The sequence below is a fragment of the Sitophilus oryzae genome, unplaced genomic scaffold (genome assembly GCF_002938485.1).
Source record: "Sitophilus oryzae breed Bouriz unplaced genomic scaffold, Soryzae_2.0 scaffold_1387_pilon_pilon, whole genome shotgun sequence".
In the NCBI taxonomy this organism is placed as follows: Eukaryota; Metazoa; Arthropoda; class Insecta; order Coleoptera; family Curculionidae; genus Sitophilus; species Sitophilus oryzae.
The window spans coordinates 550,924-577,701 of NW_022146045.1; the positions used below are offsets into that span (position 1 = coordinate 550,924).

The 26,778-nt window shown below is 31.5% G+C and overlaps 3 protein-coding genes across 3 annotated transcripts; all 3 read right to left on the reverse strand.

Moving 5' to 3' along the window:
* Window positions 1–1,749: 1,749 nt before the first annotated feature.
* Window positions 1,750–6,221, reverse strand: LOC115875434 (flexible cuticle protein 12-like). Its single transcript, XM_030890889.1, has 3 exons — window positions 6,170–6,221; window positions 3,379–3,497; window positions 1,750–2,013 (listed from the first exon to the last, which is right to left on the reverse strand). The coding sequence occupies exons 1-3, from the start codon at window positions 6,176–6,178 to the stop codon at window positions 1,821–1,823; spliced, it is 321 nt and encodes a 106-aa protein (XP_030746749.1). The 5' UTR covers window positions 6,179–6,221; the 3' UTR covers window positions 1,750–1,820.
* A 3,242-nt stretch (window positions 6,222–9,463) lies between these two features.
* LOC115875435 (flexible cuticle protein 12-like) lies at window positions 9,464–12,402 on the reverse strand. The gene is made up of 3 exons (XM_030890890.1): window positions 12,357–12,402; window positions 12,076–12,191; window positions 9,464–9,720 (listed from the first exon to the last, which is right to left on the reverse strand). Exons 1-3 carry the CDS (start codon window positions 12,363–12,365, stop codon window positions 9,525–9,527), a joined length of 321 nt encoding a protein of 106 aa, XP_030746750.1. The 5' UTR covers window positions 12,366–12,402; the 3' UTR covers window positions 9,464–9,524.
* A 10,514-nt stretch (window positions 12,403–22,916) lies between these two features.
* LOC115875436 (flexible cuticle protein 12-like) lies at window positions 22,917–26,519 on the reverse strand. The gene is made up of 3 exons (XM_030890891.1): window positions 26,292–26,519; window positions 26,018–26,139; window positions 22,917–23,285 (listed from the first exon to the last, which is right to left on the reverse strand). The coding sequence occupies exons 1-3, from the start codon at window positions 26,298–26,300 to the stop codon at window positions 23,096–23,098; spliced, it is 321 nt and encodes a 106-aa protein (XP_030746751.1). The 5' UTR covers window positions 26,301–26,519; the 3' UTR covers window positions 22,917–23,095.
* Between the last annotated feature and the right edge of the window lie 259 nt (window positions 26,520–26,778).

Sequence of the window (26,778 nt, forward strand, 5' to 3'; positions counted from 1 at the left end):
GAACTGATACGGAACGGAAGCAAGCTTGGGTATAGCGTCAATACAATAAAAAATATGGAACGGATATGGAATGGAAACAGAAGGTATAGTGAGAATCAACCTTAATGGATATCCCACTATATTTAAAATTTTCACTATTATAGTAATACCATAAAAGAAATTGTTTCATTTTCATTTATTCTAACTCAGAAATATTTTGAAAATTATCCCAAATCGAAGACTAGGAATAATCTACAGGGTGAGTTTCCTACGATGTTCTCTATGGGTATCTCGGAAACTACTGGAGATAGAGAGTCAGTTAAATGGGGAAAGAATTGCAGTTTTGTGGGGTCATAAATATGCGCTTTTCAGATTTTCGAAAAAGTTCATGGCTTACTAGATATTTTGAAAAAAACAAATTTTGGCTATTTTAAAAATTGTCTCTAATTCCATTATAATCTATTTTAGACAAAAAGTTTTCAGATAAAAGTTGTAGATAATCACATCCCTAATGAGATTGTGTTCTCCGATTTTTTTTAAAGCCTGTCATTTTTGACATACGACACAAACATATGTTTTTTTAAATGGAAACCATAGTTGGCCATGACTTCATAAAAAGCGCCGTTTTTTAAGCTTTTCAACGATATAAGCTATAATATGTTTCTTTCACAAAATTACTGAGTTATAACCAATTCTTATCTTTCTTGACTAATTTCACTTAGTTAGCCATGGAAACAAGTTCAATCGTCGTTGCTCTCAGAAATGTGAAATTGTCACATCCAATCTTTGTAAATTAACATAAACAAAAATTGTAAATAAGAGTTTTTTAAATGAAGAACAGCGTGTAGAATTATTGGTTCAACTTTTCTTGGCTATACAGTTTCGAGGATATGTTGACCGGTGAACGTTACGTTTTTTAGAAAACGGTTTGACGCGTATGCTTCTTTAATAAAACTCACCTTTATTTTTTTCCTAGAATCCGAAAATCAATTAATATATCGGGTGTTCCATTAGAAAAAACACAACTTTGATGTGTAACTTTTTTGGGGACACCCTGTATAATTCTATATATTTTTATAAAATGCTATCAGTTAACCTACATATATGCTGCCAAAATTTCATTTCGATAGCTTCCACGGCGTATGAGAGGCGACACCCTGTATAATAGTAGTGCGTTCAATAAAATAACATGGGAGGTTGTCGATCATCTTAAGTGTATACGTAATGGACACATTTGTATTTGTAATTTATAACGTTCTTTAGTATTTAATTTCTTGTAAGCAAAATATACGATTTAATAATAATAGTGTTTGGATAATAAAGTTGTTTATGTAAGTCGATCTACGTTGGCGTAAAATAACATTTGCGCTTCTTTTTGTTTCCAGTAATAGATTAGCTAATATTTGAAAGCTGTCGAAAAATATAATCTGTCAATTTATATGCACACCATATATAGTGACACTGTACCTATATATACCATATAGATACAGTGTCACTGATAAAACTCACAGTCCGCATCATATGGAAGTTTTTTTTTGTTTATTGGCTTAGATAAAATTTGACTTGATTATTAAAAGTACCATACGATAAAAGAAAAGATGTCAAAGACGGCTAGAGTTGATAATTTTGGCGAGGTCAAGCCCTAGACATCATTTGCTTGTCCTATACTCCTCTTTATTTAAGGCGTTTACAACCTTAAGAAGGTTGTAATTTATTTTTGTGCTGAGTAAAAATGATTTTTAAATGATTTGTTTAAAATTCAAAAAAAAATTCATATTTTACAATTTATATTTCAGGCTATGTACAGAAAAAAAACAATATAGAAATCACGAAACAACATTTTAGGGAGCAACAGGCAAATGAGCACCGACAGGTTGGTAACCGTTCTCGTCAGCTATGTAGCTAACGCTGTATACGACACCATCAGGTCCGGTGTAGGAAAATTGTCCACGGACTTGGTTAGCTTCGTTTTCAGATCCGGCATTGACAATTTGTCCTTGTTCTTGTGCGGCTATGCCATTGCTTGTTTCAAAGCTGCAAAAAGAAATTTATATAATGCAAGCATTTTTATAACTTACCGATTACAAAAAATAACTCTTTTATTTTGCAGTTTTTCTTCTATAGTGAACAAAATACCCAGAAATCTTTATATTAACTCTCTACATATTATAATGGCTTTTCTATTTCTTTTGATACATATTTTTTTGTTTCGAAAAAAAGTTATTTTAAAGTAAATTAGTAAATCAGCTTATTCAAAAGTGTAAAAAAATATTAATTAATTTATATAATATAATATATAATTATAATTAATTTATAATGTACTAGCGTGTAAACGCGACTTCGTTCGCGTCGAATTAATCATACTGGATAAAATTTTCCCACATTTATGTCAGCATGAGAAAAAAACAATATGGCGATATTATTATATAACTTGGTAATATTTGAGGGGTAGTTTCATCTCGTTGGAATTTGACTTTCGAAAAATCCGTTTGCCAAAAATAAGTTTTTTATGTCAAGCTGTTTAAGCAGAATCGTGGTTAATCAATTACCCAACTTTTTAGAACACCCTGTATGTTTTTTTAAAAAAATTCAAAATATGTAAAAAAACAAAATAAATTATGCGTGTTCAAGCGTTTTCCCGAAAGACTAACCGTTTTTTAAATAACAAATATTGTAATATTTGAGGGGCGTTTTCACTCTCTTGGAACTTGAAATTCGAAACCCCTCCTTATCGAACCTCTACAACTCACAGTCAATCCGTTTGCCAAAAATCTGCTTTAAACGTCAAGCAGTTTAAGCAGAATCGTGATTACTCAATGGTCATATTTTATGAAACACCATATAAATTTTTAAAAAATCCTAAAATATGTAAAACAACAAAATAAAATATACGTGTTTAAAAGTTTTTCCGAAAAACTCACCGGTTTTTAAATAAAAAATATTCTAATATTTGGGGGGTTTCACCCCCTTAGAATTCGAGTTTCGAAAAATCCCTTCTTATCGAACCTCTACACCCTAACGTCAATCCGTTTCCCAAAAATCAGCTTTTTACGTCAAGCGCTTTAAGTAGGATCGTGATTAATCAATGACCAGATTTTTCGAAACATCCTGTATACGTTTTTAAAAAATCTTAAAATATGTAAAAAAACAAAATAAAATATACGTGTTTAGGCGTTTTTTCGGAAACTTGACCGTTTTTTAAATAAAAAATATTGTAATATTTGAGGGGTGATTTCACCCCCTTGGAACTGGAATTTTGAAAAATCCCTTCGTATCGAACCTCTACACCCTAGACTCAACCTGTATGCCAAAATTGAGCTTCTTACGTTGAATGGTTTGAGGAAGATCGTGATTAATCAGTGAGTCAGTCACTTAAGGATTTTATAGATTAATACTTACTCATAACTGTATCCATCAACACCAATGTTGTCGGCATTATGTCTCAGAACAATAGCATCTTTATCAGAGTCAAGGGGAGCTGTAACAGCTACGGCTACCAGGGCAAACAAAATAGCTACCTATAAAAGATACGCATATCAATACCAACTCGTTTTACAATCTATGATATTTTTAGCTTATGTGTGTTGTTAATGATTGATTTAAACTATCTTTTAAAGGCGGTGAAAAACAACATCTCTATTTTATAATACAAAATATGTTTAATTGAACGAAATGATCTCATTTCGATATTTTTGTATAGTATTTGAAATCTATGGTACTTTTACATCGATACTTGCTTTAGTCATACATCCATACCTACTATATTATATATTTTACATAGATACCAACAAACTTCACAGAATTTTCTTCTGATGAACTATTTGCGGCCATTTTAAAAACACCACTTAAACGCCAAAAGTTAAACCATAGTCAACTGAGCCATGAATCGACTCTGATCAATTGACATGTCGAGTTTAGACAGATAAATTTATGAGAATGTAATATGAGCGTCCCAACTTTCACAGCCAAATGTCAACGTCGCGCGTCGGTATGAATACTGTCTTGTATACACTCATCTTCACTGCTCTCGAAAGTTGGGTATTAACTAAAAGATTGAAGAGTAAGATCCAAAGAATGGAGACGTTATATCTACGAAGAGTACTTGAGGTAACAAGGAAAGATAGACTAAGGAACAGCTTTATAAGAGAGGAACTAAAAGTAGATTCGATTCTGAATAAAATTGAGCAATGTCAGCTTAGGTGGTATGGACATTTGATCAGAATGAACAATGACATGGAATGACACAATAGAGAAGATAGTGCAGGATAGAGGACTAACATTAACAGAAGCCAAAAGTTTAGCAAGAGACAAAAATAAATGGAATCAATTTGTGTATAGTGTAGCAATTTAGTGAATTTATTTAATTTAGTATACCTTACACCTTCGGGTAGAAAGATTTTTGATTATATGTAATATGAGCGTCAAGTGACTTGATCAATTGACTTGACTCTTGTAAACGCAGCTATAGAGACTGGACTTATTTTGTACTTGGTTTTTAAAAGGATCTTCCACTCGTTAATCTTATTACCTTACCTTAGTACGTTAGTACAATGTTAAACAAAAAAATGTGATGTAGTTGCAAAAACATTACAGCAATTGCAGGAAATGCTGAGCACAGATACCTGGGCATACGAGACTTTGGACCTTAAGCTGAACATCCATAAAACTAAAATCATGTGCATTCCCCCGGAAAATTATAACGGTGCTATAGAAATCGGAGAAGAACTATTGGAATACGTAGCGGAATTCAATTTTATTACCTGGGCAGTTTGATTTCGGAAAAGGCCAATATCGACTCTGAAATTCAGCACAGAATTAGCAGCGCCTCAAGAGCATTCTGGAAATTAAAAGACCGGGTTTTCTACAGTCATGACTTGAGCACAAAAGCAAAACTTGCAGTGTACCGAGCAATAATAATCCCCACCATGTTATATGGAAGCGAAATCTGGGTTCCGTACCGCCGACACACGGGCGCATTAAACAAGTTGCAACAGAGACACCTTAGACAATTGTTAAGAATCAAATGGTACCACCATGTCTCAAATGTATCAGTCCTTGAAAAAGCAAGCTGCGAGAGCGCTAAAGTCATGATCACTAAATCCTGCTTAAGATGAGCTGACCACGTACGCAAAATGCAAGAAAACCGCCTACCGATATTTCTTCTTTACGGTGAGCTTGTAGAGGGTAAGAGGAAACCGGGTGGACAACTCAAAAGATACAAAGATATTTTCCATGAAAACTTAAAGGGGATAAGTATGCAGCATCAGTGGGAGGAAGCAGCGCACAATAGAACGTAATGGAGGAGAATTGTAAACTCAGTTAACAACAACAACCAAAAAGTAAAGAGGCAATAAAGTAATGAGACTTTTGAATGTCAGGAGTGCGGAAGAGAGATAACATCACGTATCGGGCTTTTCAGTCACAGAAAAGCTCATGAGAGAAAACTCCTTGCGTAACCATCTTCTGATGCGTGTCAAATAATACTCGTCAGCGAGTAATGGCAGTAACTAAGTAAATAAACAAAAAAAAATAGTGAATTAATTTTTCTTGATTAAAATTTAAAAACTTGCAAAACTTAATTCTACCAATATATGATAATCAGGAAATCAGTATCTATGGAGAAGTAAAATTCATAAAAATATTCCCATAGACATACATCTGCACTCAAAAAGTATCACCAAAACCGAACAATAATTTACAGAAGTTATATGAAATTTACATCGAATTTACAGTTCTAATTCCTAATAAATTATATTTATTTTTAAGACGTTTCAATATAAACCGATTATTACATCAATAGTTTTTTTATACCTGGGTACTGATTGCTACATTTTTGAAGGATATATACCAATTGCATACTTTTATAAGCCAACAAAAAGGCAGAAAAAGCAATTTAATTATAGTTAATTACAAGTATCTGAATTTATGTTATGTAAATATCAATTGATTATGTTATACATGCATTAAATGAAGATATTAATCATCGCTAATCGCTCTAAATGATACCCTGACTAAGAAATAATATAAAAGAAGCATCCCAAAGACTAAACAATTCCGCTCATTTATCATCTGTGCCATTGAAAGTTAAACGTTATATGTAATAACGAAAATTAAATAATATTTAAAACAAATTCTTTAAATATTACGAAAATTTTATAGTTCGTTAGTTAAATAAGTTATTAGCACTTACTACTTTCATGATGAAATCGAGATGATTGTTTACAGATGTCAATCGAACTGATACTGATAATTTTTTGGGTCACCATTAGTATCTTATACTGTTGAAGATTTAACTCCCTCCACAATGTTTCTTTTTGCATAATACCTACCAAAAAGTTTAGATTTTTTAAATTTCAAATTAAATTTTTGACCTTTAAAGACCAGTTTATTCCTCATATGTGAATGATAAGGTAGCGGCACAATCTTCTTTGTGCATATGCATATTCGTAAAATTATTAGAGACATCTGCAGAGTCAAGGTAAACATATCGGTAAAAAATGATACTTTTCGTAGATATGTTAAAAAGGTTGAATACTTATCTTTAGTCATAGATTTTATGTTATATGGCTAAATGTCATAGAGATTTTTTATGTTTTATGATTAATTCATTCTATAACGGATTTCCTGGTAAAACTTATACTTTTATGAGAAAAGGGTTCAAAGTCTCGATTAATGTTACTATAGTCTGTTCAACGCTTTGAATAAGAAGACTAAGGAAGGAGCATATCAAAAATCTTAGGTACACCGTGATGGGCCTCAAATATGGCCGACTTAAATTCCGGTTTATCAGTGTTGTTCTAATTTTATTTAAAAAATGTAAAACTATGATGTAGGGTAGACGTGGAGTAGACTCAATAATTTGTTGTTTTATTTTACGTTGTGAATAAATGTTGGTAGTTATTAAAATGTTATAAAAATATATAATTCTAATAAAAATAGATAAGCTATAATCACTATTTATTACCACAAACATCCGATACGCTACTGAAGCAGGTAAGTCAAATTAACGTATCTAAATTCTTTGACATCTAATCTTTGACAAGTAATAAATAAAAGCTAAAATGCAAGAAAGATATATAATTTAGTTAATTTAAGTGAATTTCATAAATGATCGGTTTACTACACGTATGTATATTATATAGTCACTTACTAGCGAAAAGTTGTTCCATTATTTCACTCAATTTTTGCCGAGATCTACCGCACGCTACACAACCAACTATTTTAGAGTCTTTTTCGATAAATCGCGATAGTGTCACTGTTAATTTAAGTGCTGCCACAATTTCCATCTAGATTTACTACCTTTATATAACTATCAGTAGTAGAATAAATAATAAATAACATAAAATAAGCTCCGTAAAGACTGACAAATCCACAAAATTTCAAATCAAATTCAAATGTGTCAAATGAATCGTCAAACAGAACTGTCAAGGATCCCCACCCTAGAGTGCTTTTATGGCGCTTTTTCCGCCCACCATGCATGAATACATGGATAGCATTATGCTCCTTCCTTAGTCTTCTTATTCAAAGGTCCAACGGGATGATCTCTGACAGTGAAAAATGTTGTGTTAAAATGACATTTTTGTCATTTTAATTCACAGGCAAATTGTATTTTCTGAACTAATAACTACTATATATTTTTGGAATCAAAATTGAATCAAAATTGGAATCAAAAGTTGTTCGCAGTGGCGGACTAAGGGGGGCGGCGGAAGGGGCAGTCCGCCCCGGGCCCCGTCTTTTAGGGGGCCTCCGAATCTTAATAAGTATTTTTTTTCAACTGGCAAACAAGGCCAATATGTGTTATAAAGTAGTTATAAAGCAGTAGTTATAAAGCAGTTTGTAGGTGGAGTATGCAAACCATACGTATACGCCAACTATAAACAGTATAAATCGAAGCAGATATTTACTTAATTATCAATTATCAGGCTCCAGTAATAATTGTCAATGGCATTTTCTATTTAGGAAATTAAATCAAGGGGTAATTTTCTTTGTTTAAAATATCGAATAATTATTATTTTTTATATATTTTGAGACTGAATTTATTTATTTTAGCTTTTAAGTTATTTTTCAATGGTTTCATTATTTATTTTTACTGAATAAACATTTTAAATTACAACCAATGTACAGCATAACTTAGCTTCATTACTGATGGTGAGCAGTGAAGTCTTTAGTATAACGGGGGCCACGGGCCTGAGACAGCGAAGGGGCCCCTCGGATCTTGGAGGACTTGGACGAAAAAAACTACCTATCAAGAAAATTTGTACGGCCTAAAAGTCAAATTTAGTGATTATCACAGCCCCTGTGACATAAAGAAAAGCCATGTGGCTATCTATTTCAAAAATAAAATTGTTCAAATATCATATCATAATGGCGGTATCTGTCATGGAATTGAGCGATTAAAAAATTATCATAAATATTTGTTTTTCAAATGGAAACTCACTTTTTTATTTCGTATGCATAAAAATGTAAAATTCGTCTTTTAAATTTCAATCTAGAGTGCCAGGGCTGTGTTAGAAACAGTAATTTTTAATCAAGGAGACTTACAAAAATTGATTTGATCGTCTAATGGTATTCGTGTCTTGTCCTGGCCCGTTAAAATATGCCCAAACAGTATTTTAATCATATCTCAATTTTTTCAAATGGATCAAGGGTGGCTCATTAGCAAACTTGGAAAAAGCATTTTTTTTACGAATAATTTGGTACCACACACTTGGTATTTCGAGTCAAATTGTCGTTATACCGAGGGTGCCATTTAAAAATCAAAAGTTGTTGTCATTTCCGATGAAACAGGAAGTAACCAAAAACAATTGAATACGTTAATCAATCCTAATTTATCTCATATGCTAACATACCGAATCTCGTTTTTTATCTGAAAATATAAAAAAGTTATAGGAGTGAGTAACTTTTGAGACGCACCCGGTATTTCTTTGATATATTTTGTCATTGGGAAAAATTGTTATTGGCCATCCATACAATGTATTTAATATGCATTTATAGTAAATTAGAACATACCTAACTTAATTTTAATGTATGTCACCAAAAACCATACAGTGTCCAAAAATTATAAAAAAACAATTCTTACACAGTTATCAAATCTCGATAAGATTGTTTGCAAAGTGCTCTACCCACTTTGTTTTTATTTTTTTTAAACCATACTATTTTGAAAATTTGCCTCATTTATTCAAAATGAATAAGGAATATAGTGATCGTTGCATAATATTTTCCTTCCAAGGTTTTTACTGAAGCATTATTTTTAATATTTAAATATTTAATTTTAGTAATTCTTCGATTAAGAATAGATTTAACTAATAATCTGCATTTTTATCACTCCTTACATAACTAATGATTATCACAGATGAATATTCAACACCTTCATCCTAATATTGCCAAGATAATTTCTATTTGTAATAATTTTGTAATTGTTTCCATGTTACCTCATAGGTTACCATATAAAAACCAAACATAAAACGCATAATATTCTGTTTATCTTTTGTATTTACATATAATTTTTGTACATTTATTATAAAATATCGCAGTCAGGTTTTTGTTTATTGGGGTGCTACTGGCAAGTGAGCTCCGGAAGGTTGGAAGCCATTTTCATCAGCTACGTAGTTGACGGTGTAGACAACGCCATCTGGACCGGTGTAGGAGTAAGATCCGCGAACTTGGATAGCTTCGTTTTCCGTTCCAGGGTTGGCGAGGTTTCCTTGTTCTTCCTGGGCGATGCCGTTGCTAGTTTCTACACTGTAAAAGAAAAAAAAAATTAGATCATATTGAAATGGTTAAATTTGGTTTTATAAATGAGGAAATAAATGTTTAGATCAATTTTTTTGGCATCTCATAATATTATATCCATTTTTTTTTCTGTAATATATTTGAGGGTATCATTTTTTTTATTTCCTTCACAAGTATACACAACGACTAAGGAGAAAAGTGGCATTTTTTTAATTGTTCACTGACACTTATATTATGAGAAAATCTCTTAAGAGTCCATTTCACTAGTTTGAAAAAGTAGCAAAATAAGCGTTCGGCATTTAACGTTTTATGTACAACTGGCTAAGTATTTTTACACAAATGAAGAAGGAAATTAAAGATAAAGGATTATACTATATTTGTATTGTAGCACATTTTTAGATAACTTCTTTATTTTTAAGATTTTGATGATCAAACATCGAGAAGATATTCCTTATTTTTCGACTAAAATTTCTCAAAAATAAAAACATAATTTAAAATACCGTTACAATAGTGAAATAGATTGAAGTTTTGTGATTACAGTGATATATAATGTGTATGGTTTTGTAACAAATTGTTCGCTATTTTATGGCAAATGCTGAAGCTCTGCAAACCTTAGCAGAGCCGTAATCAAAGCACGTGTGTTAGGAATTTTGGGTGTGGGTTAACACCACACGGAAGTCTCACCCTGTATTATAGGTTATACAGGGTGAGACTTAAATAAGTACAAATATTTTAGGGGTAATATATTTCGACCTCAGAAACACGTCCATGAGTTTCTTTTTTCGCGAAAAAAAATTTGGAATTTGTTTTTTTTTTATTTGGAACTTTTTTGATTTTTAGCTTTTAAAACCTAATATTTTCTTAATATGCTAAGATGTGAGTAGATTAAATTTACAAGAAAAAAACCCAGAAAAATTTTAGTGGTTCTCAAATTTTAAGCAAAAAATATATATTTTTTTTAAATTATCAAAGTAAAATATCTCAGTTATTTTCGACTTTTTTGAAAAACGGTAAAGAGAAAATATGTTTTTTTTTATCGTAATCCCTGAAAATATTTGCATTTATTTAAGACTCACACTGTATATTATGGTACACATTATTGTACCATTAAATTATTTTAAATCTAATTTGTTTTCAGTTATGTATATTATGGGGTACGATTTTAAAATTGTAAAATATCATAGATATTTAAAAAATATAATTAAAAACAAAGTTTCAATAATTTTTAATCAAAAAATTGCTATTTCCTTTAAAAAATTCTATGTTCAGAAATCAGAATCTCTATAGTCAATAAAAATTCAAAATATAATATTCAAGACATATTTTAAACAAAAAACTTTTAAAGCTCTGCATTATTGAAAAAATATTTTTTCAAAATAGTAATAGTTTTTTAAAATATTTTTTCTACAGTATGTTCTCGGATTGTCTTTTTCCGGACAAGAGGAAAAACTTTTTTATTATTGATTTTTTGAGAAAAATGCATTTTTCATAAAAAAATTTGCTTGTTCTAAAATGGTTAATCCCGTTTATACTTTTCCAAATTTCCATATCGTTTTAGAGAAAATTAAAAAAAAATATGAAATTATAGATGAATTTTTTCTAGTCCTAAAAATTAAAAGGCGTCTATGGGAATATAATTTCAATTTCATTTTTGATAGATGGTTATTATTCGTTTTGATCAAAGTCAAATAATTCACGGTTGTTAAAGTATTGCATTTTCCGATAGCTATTCGTAGCATTGAACTAAATAAATTTTGTGCTTCTTTAACATTCATTCAATGACACTCATTTATTCATTAAAGCCTCTGTATTTCGTTAGTGGTTACTAACATTATCAGGAGGTACCAAGCTACAAGAAACATTATTCTTTACAACAAAGCATTTTTGTTGATTTATTTTTGTGTTTTTCTTGTGTTCTTTGATTTTCGTCTTTATTACGTTAACCGTTATCTTGTATATTTGTATTTTATACTGAATTGCTTTGTTGTAAAGAATAATGTTTCTTCGTAGCTTGGTACCTCCTGATGACGTTAGTAACCACTAACGAAATATAGAGGCTTTAATGAATAAATGAGTGCCATTGAATGAAAACAGACCGAAATAACCTGAGTTAATTACAATTCTATCAATAACCATCTATCAAAGAATGAAATCGAAATTATATTATCATTGAAACGCGTTTTTTATTTTTTAAGACTTTAAGACAAAAAATCAATTTTTTAATTTTCTCCCAAAGTAGGTAAATTTCAGAACAAGCAAAAAATTTAATGAAGTATGCATTTTTCTCAAAATGTTAATAATAAAAAAGCTTTTCCTCTTATAAAGATAGTTCGGGGACATACTGTATATATCTTATATACTTACGCATATTTGTATCCATCTACACCAATATTGTCAAATTCACTTCTGAGGATGGTAGCTTCTTGGTCAGCACCAGGTGCGGCAAGAGTTACGGCTACGATAGCAACAAAGACAGCGACCTATATGACAGAAAAGTAAAACTGTTATAATCAACACCAAAAACAACAAAAAAAATTGTGTGTATTTAACCCTATTTATCTGTTAACATTAATCGAAACATGAGATTATATAAGATCGGAGTGGATTAAGAATAGGAATTGAATATGTAATAAATTAGCACTTACTACTTTCATTGTGACTGAAGATTTTTTGAAGATGCGTTTCAGTGGATCGATCACGGACTAGCTGATGTCATTTCGACCGATTTCGATGGTTTTTATACGAATCATCGATTCTTTCCCCTACTTCGGTGATATTTTGAAATTTTTCGTTTGTCTAGTATATGAATTTTTGGCGATCTTGATTTGGAATCATTTCGAAGCCTTTGACCTTTGGAAGCTCATATCGGTGTTATGTCACCTATTTTTTTATATTTTACGATCTTCAGTTTTGTGTAATATCTGATGTATCGATTTCAGGGTTGCTGTCCTGAATTTCAGTGTCAAGTTTATCTCTTTGAAAAATTAAAGAATAGGCGTTTTTAATATAAATATATTTCATTATAAACTTTTCAATAATTTATCTGTTCAATGGTGTATAGAGTTTACCATACACATGAGTGCTTGACGACAATCCTGCAGACCATACAAATATGAATTATTTTAAACCTTCATAAAATTAAAAGTGACAATTAAGAGCCTCTATCAAGCTATATGGAGCCTCTATGACATAGATATACCACATAGCAATTTCAAGAGACAATCAACGCTGAGCTTGAGCTTTGGTTTTCTGTGTTGAGTCTTAGGCAACAAAACAACAGATCGATATTAGCTTCTTCATATGAGCTGTATCATGATTACAGTGTAATCAACATTCAATATACAGGGTGGCGCCCCTCATACGACGCGGAGTCTTCAAGGAGACAGGTAGTTTATATTAAAATGAAATTTTAGGAGCATATGTATGTTAATTGGAAGCATTTTATAAAAATATATAGAGTTATATAGATATATAGAGTTCTATAGATATATAGAGTTCTACAGGGTGGCCCCAAAAAACGTTACGCATCAAAGTTGTGTTTTTTGTAATGGAATGGAGTTTTATTAAAGAAGTATATTTAACATATTTCACATTTTGTGAAAATAAAGAATAAATTTTGAATTTCAATAACATCTACTTAAATTGTAATTCACTCTGTATAGTCTGATATTTAGTTAAAATACTCATTATATGTTAAACCAAATTAAAATTTGACCCGAAAAGTTATACATGGTGAGACAAAATTAATATTGAACATTGGTTACTTTTAAAAGGAAGTTACTCCTTTATTTTAAATGAAACACCCAGTGTATTATTCCCTATATCCAATGGAGAATTCATATATCTTCAAAATATTAAAATTACCTACCCCATAGTCAAAGATTTTCCTAGATACATATTTTCATTTGTGTGATTTTGCAGCAGTAGATCTTTTTTGATAAAGATTATTTGATAAAATTTAGGGGGCTGTGATATATCTTTCATTAATTTAACAAAAAATAAAGGATATAAAAAAGATACAAGTTTTTTAACATATTTTAATTATTACATAATTAAAACTAGATATAAACGTATAATTATGTGACAAAAATTAGCTATATCAAATCAAATGGGCTCAAAATGCTTCCTTTCCTGTTCACTGCATCAAAATATTCTCTTTTCAAAAGATCTTTTCAAGTTTCCATTTTCGCCTAATTTCTGATTTTTTTTTGTTTTTGTTGATCTAATTTCTGTCGTTCTCCTTGGAGTCTTCGCGTCGTATGATTCAATATAATTTATCAGATTTGAAATAAATACTGTCCTAAGGGTAGTTTACTCATGACTCGAAAAATATCAAAGCCCATTAAAACGTACGTCTATGAGGTATCGCATTTCTTACTCTGGGCAAAATGTACGTCTTATAACCATACAGCCTCCTGCCAAAAATAAAAAAGGGTCGCGCAATAAACAACGAAGATATTGGCTTGTATCCATCTTAAGTGGGACACCCTGTATATAAAAATTCTGCTCTAGATTTTATGCGGCAATTTTTCCTAAACACGTCAGATTTATTGTTAAATTACGTGTTTATTTATATTAATTCGTTTTGACACTTAAATTCTCTCTTAGGAGTAAAATTTGGAGGTGTTATTTTATTTAAAGGATACTATGGAAAGAATGGCAGTCATTTTATAAATATGTGAAATTAAATGGTGAATGTGCTTGATCTTACGATTTTGAAGCCAATTTGGCTTTTTTTATCAATCGGTATTGTGCACAAGACAAAGATCTTAATAGACAATTCTACACGAATATAGAAATTGTTCAAGTAATCCGAAAACATCGATAAATTATTACATGGTTGTAATCTATAGCAATCTTATTGTTGTAATAATGTATGTTATTGCAAGAAAACCAAAAATGAAAAATTAACTGTCATGAAGGATAAGCAATACTTATATTTACACCTCCTACGCTTAACACCTAACCAAAAACTCCTTAATATATTTTTCCTAGATATTTTCTAGGAAATTAAACATTGCATTATGATATTTTCGTGTAACTTTTTAGCATTAAAAATGTTGTTTAATTCGGTAATAAATTATAAATGTCTACGTACAGCAGCGCGAATTGACCGCGACATTTAACGCGCTACAGTTGTTAAGAACGCCAACTTTTACCGAAGGACGCAGTATGTTCTTTATATAGTTAATCGGTGTAGATCTTCTTCATGAATAATAACTGGTTTAGCGATTTTCCCACAGGTAATTCATCTCGTTAAAGAATTACTTCCAGCTCAAAACTATAGAAGCTATATTTCTGTAATCTTCTGAGAATATTGTCAGTAAAATATAAAAAAGTTCAAAGTCGTGTATAACGTCTCTTTTTTGCTGCTAAGCTGAATCCGAACAGCGGACCTCAGTCATATCATGGTCAATGGGCTACCGACTTGATGAGTGTCTAAATTGACTCTAAGTACCTATTTTTTAATGAGGACATAAATTTCCTTGTATTACCGATTGCCTATTTTCTGATTACTTAATTCATTGTACGTTAAATGTACGTAAAATAAAACGGTTAATTTTCAAAATAACTACAAAAATAAAAATATGTTTTATAAAATTTAACCAATTTTTTAGTACTTAACAAATAACCGGTTGCGAAAAATTAACTTTTTATTACTTTGCTAAAAAAGAAATGCTGCTAGTTAAAAATCTATCTAACAATCATGCTGTATTTATTTAAATAGAGCTGGTTATTATACATAAATGCCGCATGATCGAAAACATCAAGTTGCCAAAGGCATCCAGTTGGCTTGGAAATGACGATCGATGACATTCCTCATGTAGAATGTTGAATAAGTGAGAGGGAGGGTTAATCACTGCAACCTTAAAGATTTATTGTGCCCCCCTTCCTTCAGTTATAACTCATCACACAGTCTATAACCCATCACACCTCTGTTGTAGGGGGACAGGGTATTTCCCATCCTCCTCTGACAACATACACACCACGGTTGGAGTTCGACCCTCCATGCTCTTCACAGTCGAGGAGGTTGCCTCCGGCTGAGATACCATTGCGATAAAAAAAAAGTAGTACAACAAAATATGATTTAATCTGCTGGTCTATATTCTTGTGTAAATGTCACGTAATTTAAAAAAAAAATGCCTTTAACTTAAGAGCAAAAATCGATTATATTTACGCGATTAAGGGATGGGGTTTCCCATGAGGGACATTGCAGATGCATTAGGGACAAACAAAAAAACAGTGTTGTTGGCTAAATCCCAAAAATTCAATATAATTCAACTATCCTTATAGACCAGGAGTTCTATCTCGGACTACTAATTCTTGTACTACTTTTTTTGATCGCAATGGTACCCGTGAGGGTAGGCTGGAGGATCTGTCTCCATTTTCTCCACCTCTTTAACTTGGTCTCTCCTTAGACCTGATATCGGTATTGTCCCTTATCTATAATAGAGGATATGTCCCTCTTTCTCTATTGCCTCCTTGGAATTGAGGTCAATTCCTATTGTGAGGACCTAACCATGACATGATCCTCCTCCCTAGGGTTGATGACTCGCCAACTCGATCTCCTTACATTGAAGTTCTAACCCTGGATAAGGCTTAGCAGGTAGGTGGTGTCTTTCCCCTTGCCCCTCGACAGAAAGACCGCGATGGCCGCCCGTTTAGGGATGTTTTCTCCCTTCACTGCAACCAGTCCCGGCCATTACCAATTTTTAAGTTAGGTGCGATTTCCACCAACCAATTCGCCGATTCTTGAGATACACAATCTATGAGGATCATGCCCACCCGAAAGTGTATCCCCGCAAAACGCTGCTGACACAGATTTTACATTTTGTAGATCATTTGCGATCCCATTGCCACTACTTCGTCCAGTATAGCCTCTTTTAGAGCCGTGTGCTGGTCGGTGGTCAGAGCAACCTCTGGGAAATCTTTAGGCAGCACCGCCCACATTCCCCATATAATTTTACATATCAAAAAAGGTTAGATTTTCCATGAGCTTAAAGCACTGCATATACTACTACATTACACACCACAAAAGATACAGCATTTCTTCCTGCATCAACTATTTCTTATTGATAATAAAATCCCTAATCAGTTTGAAATTGTTAGGTAGTATATTTATTTTGAAATTTTGACTTTATTTACATTTTTTCTTTAATGCTGAATTTAAAGTAACTAATATTGGATATATATTTTTTATATATATTTTTTTTTCTTTTTACAGACTACACATATTATATCTCAACACAACGAAGTTTTTATACAATCCGTCCAAATACTCTCCTGAATGTCTTCTGAAAATGAAAAAATCCGGTACCTATGTAATTTTGTAATATTTAAATCTAAATTCTCAAACTTTTTTAATGAAAAAAAATATTTTTATTATTATTATGACAAAAATTCTATTGAACTTCTTAGAAGAAATTTTAGGGTGCCATAAAATGAACGCCATTTTCTTTCATAACTACATCGAAGACTTGATCTTTGGATATCCATACCATTTTCACGCTATAGATCTTCCATGAATAAACGTATTAAAGGAATTACTTTGATATTTAGAGGAATATCATTAAACTTAAAATTAATCCGGCCTTGTCCTTTTTTGTTTTATCTGTACGACAATCCTGCATTTAGTTTTACACGGTTTTACTTTGGTTTTACGTTGTACATCACACTCTATTTATTTCAAATCAAGAACATATGTACAAAAATTAAATAATTCTTTCACTTTCTTCATTTTTATGCTTCTTTGACATTCTAAAAAGGCAAAAAATATTATAAAATTCTGTCAATAAAATAATCTATCAAAGAATGAAAAGAAAACTATAATACCATATAAATTAGAAATAAGAATAAATTAGAAAAATACAATTATAGCCAGTATATACCCAATCATACTCACGTTTTTAATTTAAGGTATTCTAACAATTTTAAAAACAATTTGTTGTTAAATTGAAATTATTGAATTGCTAGATTAATATCACTTTTAAAAATAGGGGTTGATACTAGAAGAGTGAAAATTTAGAGTTCTATGTATTTTAATGCCACACCATAAAAAAACTAAAAATAAAAAATTTTGTCCAAAAAGTAAGTAAAAAATTGGGGTGGACCACCTTTATCACTTAGGGGTATAAAAAATAGATAACAACCTATTCTCAGACATACTGAATATAAGTACATATAAAATTTCATCAAAATCGGTCAAGCCGTTTCGGAGGAGTACGATAACTAAAACTGTGACACGAGAATTTTATACCGGGTGCGTCTCGAAAGTGGCTCACTCCCATAACTTTTTTATTTTTTCAGATAAAAAACGATATTTGGCATGTTAGTAATGACATAAACTAGGATTGATTGACGGAATTAATTGTTTTTGGTCACTCCTGTTAGACTACAACTTTTGATTTTTAAATGGCACCCTCCGTATATTTGTACTTTATTTGATAGAAAATGACACTCTGAATAGAATGACATATCATATGTCAAATTTTTAAAATTTTCGCATTATGGTTTATTTGAAGTTGTAACATGTGGTTCATAACGATAACTTGACTCGAAACACCAAGTGTGTGGTACCAAATTATTCGTAAAAAGATGCTTTCTCCAAATATGCTAATGAGCCACCATTGTTCCGTTTGAAAAAATTCAGATATGATTAAAAATACGATTTGAGCATCTTTTAACCGGCCAGAACATGACACGAAAATATTAGACGATCAAATCTGATTGATTAAAAATATGCGATTTTAACTCACCCATGGCACTCTAGATTGAATTTTAAAATACGATCTTTTTAAGCGAAAATGTCCAAAGTTGACATATGATATGTCATTCTATTCAGAGTGTTATTTTCTATCTAATAAAATAAAAAAATACCGAAGGTGCCATTTAAAATTCAAAAGTGGTAGTCATTTCCGGTGAAACAGGAAGTGACAAAAAACAATTTAATACGCCAGTCAATCCTAATTTATGTCATATACTAACATACCAAATCTTGTTTTTGAATCTAAAATAATAAAAAGTTATAGGGGTGAGCCACTTTCTAGACGCACCCGGTATATCAGAGATAAAAATCGTTGACGTACTATTAAAATTTAAAATGACATTATGTCAAGTTAAACTGCAAAATTTACTGTTACGTTTAAAAACTTAGGACTGTTTTGAAGAGATATATCCGCCAAAGAGGTATATATAGACATTTTTTCTAATGTGATTTGGTTGTATCATTCTCTCTGGAATGTCTATTTTGACGGTTTAAACATCGCAGGGTATTTTTTATATCATAAAATGTCTAATCTCCTATGGTCGAACACGGTAAACTTTCGCTGGTAATGTCACATAGTTATGTATATAGGCAAATGGGTTGCACAATTGAAAGATTTAGAACTTTACCGACAAACGGCAAAAAGATATTTGAAAAATTTACACAATAGAATGTCTACAGTTAGTTAAATTTATTTCATATTAGGATATTCTTAGAGAGGTTGGGCTATTTTAAATTAAAAATTTAATCGGTCATAAAACATTTTCTAATTTCTTCACTGTAATAAAAAAGTTAAAGCATACTTACATCTTCATGTTTCGTTTGGTAATTTTAATCAGTAGCGGGTTACGCGTATTATCAATGTAGTTTATGTCCCATTAAAAAAGAATATCGCAATAATGTCTTTGAAAAAGAACGCTTTAAAGACTTTTCGGTATTTTTTTTTCAACGAGATCGGTTTTAATTTTTATATAATATAATATAATAATAGCAATCGTATAATAGCGTTTAATGCCTTGGGAGTAGCAAGGTACAGCTTGCCATGCATTCTAGAGCCGTTCGGTATACTCAGGATTGTGAATCCTAAGTACTCATTTAAGGCTGAGTCAACCTAGGTACACAAACTATTTTTATTGTATTAAAAATAGCCGGCTGTAGGATTCGAACCCACAACCTTAAGATTGGTAGACGAGACCTCTATGCCACCGGGCACCTTTTTTCCATAACAAGGGAAACACTGCGACCTGTGAGGCTGTGTGTTTGTCCCCCTTCTATATCTGCACCCATTCTCCCATGCACTAGCTTATGCAGTTCCTTGATAGGATGGGAGCATAGTTCCTCCGGTTCTAGCTTAGCTGTCCCAAATAAAAAGTATCGCTTGTGATCCAGAGCCTCGCAATGACATATTATGTGCACCGCTGTTTCAGGATCTTTGTCGCAGAGTCTGCAGCAAGACTTCCTTGATATAGGTTGAGCTTGTTCAGGTAACACTTGACAGCCATGTGTCCTGCCAAGAGGCCTGTTGTAATCTGCACTTTATTCCTGCTAGCAGTTCTTTTGCGCCCCTGTCTGTTTCTCCAATGGACATTGTGCTTTTCCCTGATCCAGAGTTTTAGTGCACTACGGGCCATACATTTGGATATTCCCAGTACTGCCTCTGGACCAAGATAGGATGCCGATGATCCCTGCCTAGCTAGCTCATCGGCTTTTTCATTGCCTTGGATGCCGCTGTGGCCCGGCACCCAGAATAATTTAATTACCTGCCACCTTAACGGGGGTCTTAATTTTTAAAGGTTCCTTAATTTTTGAAGATTCTGATTTTGGTAAAGGAAAAATGATATCTGTCCCTGTTTGAGGTTGTTTCTAATAACCACTGACGCCTTTTCACGAGTAGATTTTAGTTGAACGATTTTTATTGATCAACAAAATCACCTCGCTTTCCCGTTCAAAATATTCTAATAAGGTTGCGATTAGTTTTTAACGGCTATTAAGTTTATCATGTACACCTCGCACTAAAAAAGGTTCTAAAAAGAACGATGTTCGACTGCAAGGTCTGCTAGTAAAAATTTTCACGCTTAAAGTATCACAACACAATACATTTAAACCAAAAACTCCAAATGCAAAACTAAAGTGTCAAAACGAATGACAATATCAGGAAATAGATAAATAAATGTAGCAAGTTCGCATTTTTTACAGCAGAGCTACCACGTGAATCCCCAGCGGGAAATTTAAATTCCAGTTAGTCATCCCGGCGCCGAATATGTCCATGGTTGGCAACAGTGAATTTAAAAATCGCGCCCTCGATTAGGTAACTAAAAGTTTAATTGGTATCGCTTATATATCTTTTGCTCCGTATTGTAATAAGAAATTTACCGCACGGGTAGATCATCCGTTTTTAAAAGTTTTTACCTGTTTTAAATATTGATCTCAAGTCAGAATTTTTTAGAAATTAGTTTTAATATTTAATTTACACTATACCGTGATTAAAAAAAATATTATAAACCGTTGAAAAGCCTCACTAACATCCGCCGCTGGTTACAAGTATTTGTAAGTCACTTTTGAGATGCACGCGGTATATCCATTGAGGGAAATATTGGAGATTTTAACATATATTTTAACATTATACAGTAGATAACATTCCTGTTATCTACTGGTATAATTCCCGGGTATTTACCATGCTGGGGGGGAGAGAAGATGGGGATTACTCTTATAAAATTAAGCTTTTCATCTAAATTGCAACGTCGGCGTTGTGCTGTCGTGTTTTTGATAGAATTTATTTACTATTGTGCACCCTTCTGTGCATTTTTAGGCTCTTTTTAACATTAACATTAACAAAGTAAAGTATACTTGGATGTGTAGCGGGTATAACGGTATTTACCCAAATTTAATATACCGTGTATTTAGCGGCTGGGTATATACCGAGTGCAAGACCTTGGGTATTTACCCAGATTTCAATATACTGGGTGTTTCTCCATTACCGATTTTATCTAAATGATTAAATTTCTGAATTTTGTGACTGTTGTGGGTTGTGGTCGCCAAACTTTATAGAGTTTGAAATACCTTGAAGACAGATCAAAATATAACTTCACAAGATGCACTCACAATATACTTTATATTGAAACATACCAATAACGTAAAATTCTAAAACTTAAACATCTAGTTAACAAAGAAAAAGGCGTACCAAATATAAAACTTTTAGTAAGTAATACGAGTACTTAGCTAAAGTTATTGCACTATTGTCACTTATACGTTAAGAATTTTATCAATTTGAGCTATATTAATAGAAAGACTACAGAGTGTTAAAACTTTAGATGAAAATCCAATATATGGCATGGCATAAACCATGCCAAATCGAATTCGCTGGGCATATACCGAGTGCAAGACCTTGGGTATTTACCCAGATTTCAATATACTGGGTGTTTCTCCATTACTGATTTTATCTAAATGATTAAATTTCTGAATTTTGTGACTGTTGTGGGTTGTGGTCGCCAAACTTTATAGAGTTTGAAATACCTTGAAGACAGATCAAAATATAACTTCACAAGATGCACTCACAATATACTTTATATTGAAATATACCAATAACGTAAAATTCTAAAACTTAAACATCTAGTTAACAAAGAAAAAGGCGTACCAAATATAAAACTTTTAGTAAGTAATACGAGTACTTAGCTAAAGTTATTGCACTATTGTCACTTATACGTTAAGAATTTTATCAATTTGAGCTATATTAATAGAAAGACTACAGAGTGTTAAAACTTTAGATGAAAATCCAATATATGGCATGGCATAAACCATGCCAAATCGAATTCGCTCATAAATAATAAAAATGTATATATATTTCGATATAATATATAGAGCTATATTGATTGAATCAGTGGCGCATCTAGCGATTGAGACTGGGAGGGATAGTGGCAATATGTAAATAGTGTACTAAATTTAAATTAGATTTCCGCTAAAAGGTATTGTGACTGAAAGAAAATAAACCTGAATTGGCCTGGATTTTCTATTTTGATTATTTTATATTTATTAATTTCTTTTGTATAAATTTTATTTTATACCACATTTTATCTTATTTACAAATCTCTCTGGGAGGGGTAATTACCCCTATTACTCCTCTATATGCGCCCCTGAATTGAGTGAATGTTTAGCTAAATTTTAAATAAGAGTATCAAAAATCACAATCAGTCATGCGACAGAAAACATAATACAAAATTTCTTAAAGTTATAGGTTATATCAAATATCTATAATAAATTTTAATTGGTAGTTTGATATAAACTCAATAGCTTCAGTGAATAACAGTAATAATTATTATGTAAGTCTTTTATCTATGGTAATAATATGACATAGTTTGAATTTATGTTGTTTTTTTATACAATTAGAAATAAAACAAGGTAGATATTTAATAAAAATAATGATTTATTATTATAAAAAGGGTGTATTTACAAAACAGGTGTGATAGTGTTCATAAATAAGAGAGCTCGCATTTACCAAAGATTTCCAAAATCAAATCTTCGTAAACGATGAGTTTTAAAAAGATGAAGATGAGAATCACAAAAGAACATTATTGAACCAATAACATCTTTTTCTTTTAGTTTATATTTAACTTAGTCAAAAAATTATTTGGAGGGTATATGTGCTCCTTGTGGTTGGAATCCGTTTTCGTCAGCGATGTAGGTTACGGTGTATACGACTCCATCTGGACCAGTATAGGAGAAACTTCCACGGACTTGCATCACTTCGTTTTCGCTTCCGGCGTTTTGGAGGGTGCCTTGCTCCTGTTGACTGATTCCGTTGCTTGTTTCATAGCTGAAAAAAATGTTTGTCTTGTGAATGATATTACTTCGAGTATTTCATGTCTGAACATGTGATCAGCAAACAAAATTTATTTTAGTTAAGATGGATCCACTACAACATAATATTATTGCAAATATCTATAAAATAAAGCTTCTTTCAGGAGCTTGAAACTAGTGGAATACATAATTAGTGATTGCAATTATACTCTTAAGTTTCATTCAGAGCCTCAAAATCAGTGGAATAAATTAGTAGTTTCAATTAGTCGTAGAAATGTGTGCACCTCATTTTAATGTAAGCATTCACAACGTCATAATTAGTGGTAGTAATTTTCAATTAATGGAAAAAGTTAACAAACTTTTGACTTTTCCACTAATTATACTTCAAAATTTGCAAGGAATGTCATTTTGGCCTTTGATTATCACCCGTCAAGAAAAATTTTGGTTTGAAATCAAAAGTTTATTTTGTTATAACCTAAATATTATGCTATCTCTATGGAGACAACAGACTACCGCAAGCTGTTGCTAGGATATAATATATAAAAAAGTAGAGCTGCCTGGTTATTGCAGCCACCCCTACAATTGTGTTTTTTAGACATTGTGAATGATCGTAAACTAAAAAGTATAAAGTGTAATTGATACCACTAATTGGGAGGTTATGAATGAAGCTTTGTACTTAATAGTTTAGTATCTATAAAGATAGGCTAATAAAATTAGCTTATAACCTCGCAATTAGTGGAATAAATTAGTGGTTTTAATTACACTATATACCTTTAAGTTTATGATCATTCACAATGTCTAAAAAACACAATTGAAGGGATGGCTGCAATAACCAGGCAGCTCCACTTTTTTATGAAAATGAGCTAGTTACTGAATTGCTCTTTAAAAAATAGTCCGATCGTTCTTCGCAACAATCAGGTATCTTCATTCAACAATACATAAATGGTAACATTATTTGGAGCTACTTTGCTTTCGGTTGCAGCAAAAACAGGGCAGCTTTTCGAGCTCTCTACTTTGGCTTACAGAATTTGTTAAAATAGAGCTGCCTGATTATTGCAGCCACCTCGTCAATTAAAATTAATAGAATATCCTAGCAACAGCTTGCAGTAATCAGTTGTTATATATATCCATAGAAAAAGACTAATATTTAGTTTATTAAACAATAAACTTGTGATTTCTAACCACATTTTTTCTTGACAAATGATAATCAAAGGCCAAAATGACATTCCTCGCAAATTTTGAAGTATAGTTAGTGGAAAGGTTAAAAGTTTGGTAACTTTTTCTACTTTCTACACTAATTGAAAATTCCTACCATTAATTTTGACGTTCTGAATGCTTACGTTCTAATTAGAGGAACAAACTTTTATGGTAATTGAAACCACTAATTTATTCCACTAATTACGAGGTTCTGTATGAAGCTTAACTGCCAAATTTTGAAGTATAATTAGTGGCGAAAGTTAAAAGTTTAACTTTTCGTTCTTTTTTGTTAAATGATTCATTGATTTCATTCGACCACACGGTATATCTACTGTAAACCAGATTTCCCTGCCTGTATAATACTTAAATAAACGGTAGTTTTCATGTTTTTAGTTTAATAACTAATAATTTATCAAAAATTGGTTATTTTTGATTAACCATCATTATGAGACATAATAAGTAGCTCGACGAGATCCAGCATAGTAAATTTTAGTATCATAGAAACTGAAATAATAGGTTCATTAATTATAGGTTGTTTTTTTAATATCATTTAATATTGTTGCTTAGAATCGTTATTATATTTTTCTGGGTATTTTCTCACACGCAGAAATTAAAAACGAAAATTCTAAAAAATGTTTCATAAACACTAATTTATTTTTTATGCATAGCATACATGTTCGTATACTTTCAAAAATGTTTTGTCAAATCTTCCACACACATAAAGTTATATTGTTTTACTATATCAACTTTTTATTTGAATAAAAAAAAAGAAAAAAGGCACAAAGTCTCGGCCCCATACATAATATACAGGGTGAGTCTTAAATAAGTGCAAATGTTTTTAGTGGTAGTATATTTTGAGCCCAGGTACACCCCTATTTTATTTTTTTTTTCGGGAAAAAATTGAAAATTTTGATTTTTTTGAAAAAAAATCGATTTTTTTTAGTTTTAGTTAAAAATCATAATTTCTTCATAATATGAGAACATAGGTAGTAGATTAAATTTACAAGAAAGAAAACCCAGAAATGGTTCTCAAAATTAAGCAAAAAAAAATTTTTTTTTTCAAATTTTCAAAGTAAAATATTTCGGTTATTTTGGACTTATTTGAACGGTAAAGAGAAAATATGTTTCTTTTATCAAGATCTACCAGCTATGAAAATATTTCCATTCATTTAAGACACCCTGTTCTGTATAAATATTATAAAATATTTTTTTTTATTATTTGGTTTTCTGTCATAATGAAAGATGCAGAATATTGGTTTATGACCTATAGAATAGGTACATACAGTATTCATATAAAGCTATAAAAAATTATGAAGTTACAATATTTCACCACTTATTTTAAAAATAAATATGTTTGGTATGATTAATCTCAAAATGATGAATCAAACTTTACATATTTGTTTCTATACTTTTGAAAGACAGACTAAACTAAATATAAAAAAACATATTAATGTTAATAGGACAAATAAGAAAACTAAGCTTCAAGAATTTTGTGTTATATTAAAATATTCTGAAGAAATGTTAATAATAATAAGAATATTAATAACTTACTTAAAATTGTATCCTTCAACGCCAATGTTGTCATTTTCGTATCTCAGTACTTGAGCCTGTACATCGGCCGGATTTTGTGGAGCTGCCAAAGCTACAGCGAAAATAGCGAAGAAAACAACGAACTGAAAAAGAATTAACATAATTAATTAACTTTAATAAAACAAAAATATAGCAATAATAACAAAACTAATCCACTAAAAACACTGTTCCACATCGTAAAGGTTCCAGTTAATATTAAGCACACACTAATCCACCAGAAGTAGGTATCACTCACCATTTTCATTTTTGCAATTTTTTTTGGAATAGATTTAAAAATTCCCCACAAGGTATTTTTGCAACTGACTGATTAGGATAGCCGATTTGGCTTTTATACGGATCTAGCTCCCTACGAACCAAGTAAACATCTTTTGGTACTGACATTTAGCCCCCTCCCTCGCACTACCCATCTTCATTTTGGCATTGCGGCTAAAGTTCAGAGTGTAAGTAAGTACTTACGTCGGATCGAAGGTACCATCGTACGTACCATCTCTGTGCAACAACAATTAAACGTCGTAATACGAGGCTGATAGTTTTTGCGGTTTGCCAATCGCTCGTCGGGTCTCGGGTAGTACTTCATTATAATACTGTATTTGTTTGAAAACGTTTAATAGGATTTTCTAGTTTTATTACAGTTCATATTTAACTTCTAGTTATGTTAGTTAACATGGCTGAATTAAAAATATTTTTAAACACTGCCACTTGCAATTAATAAAATTGTTTAT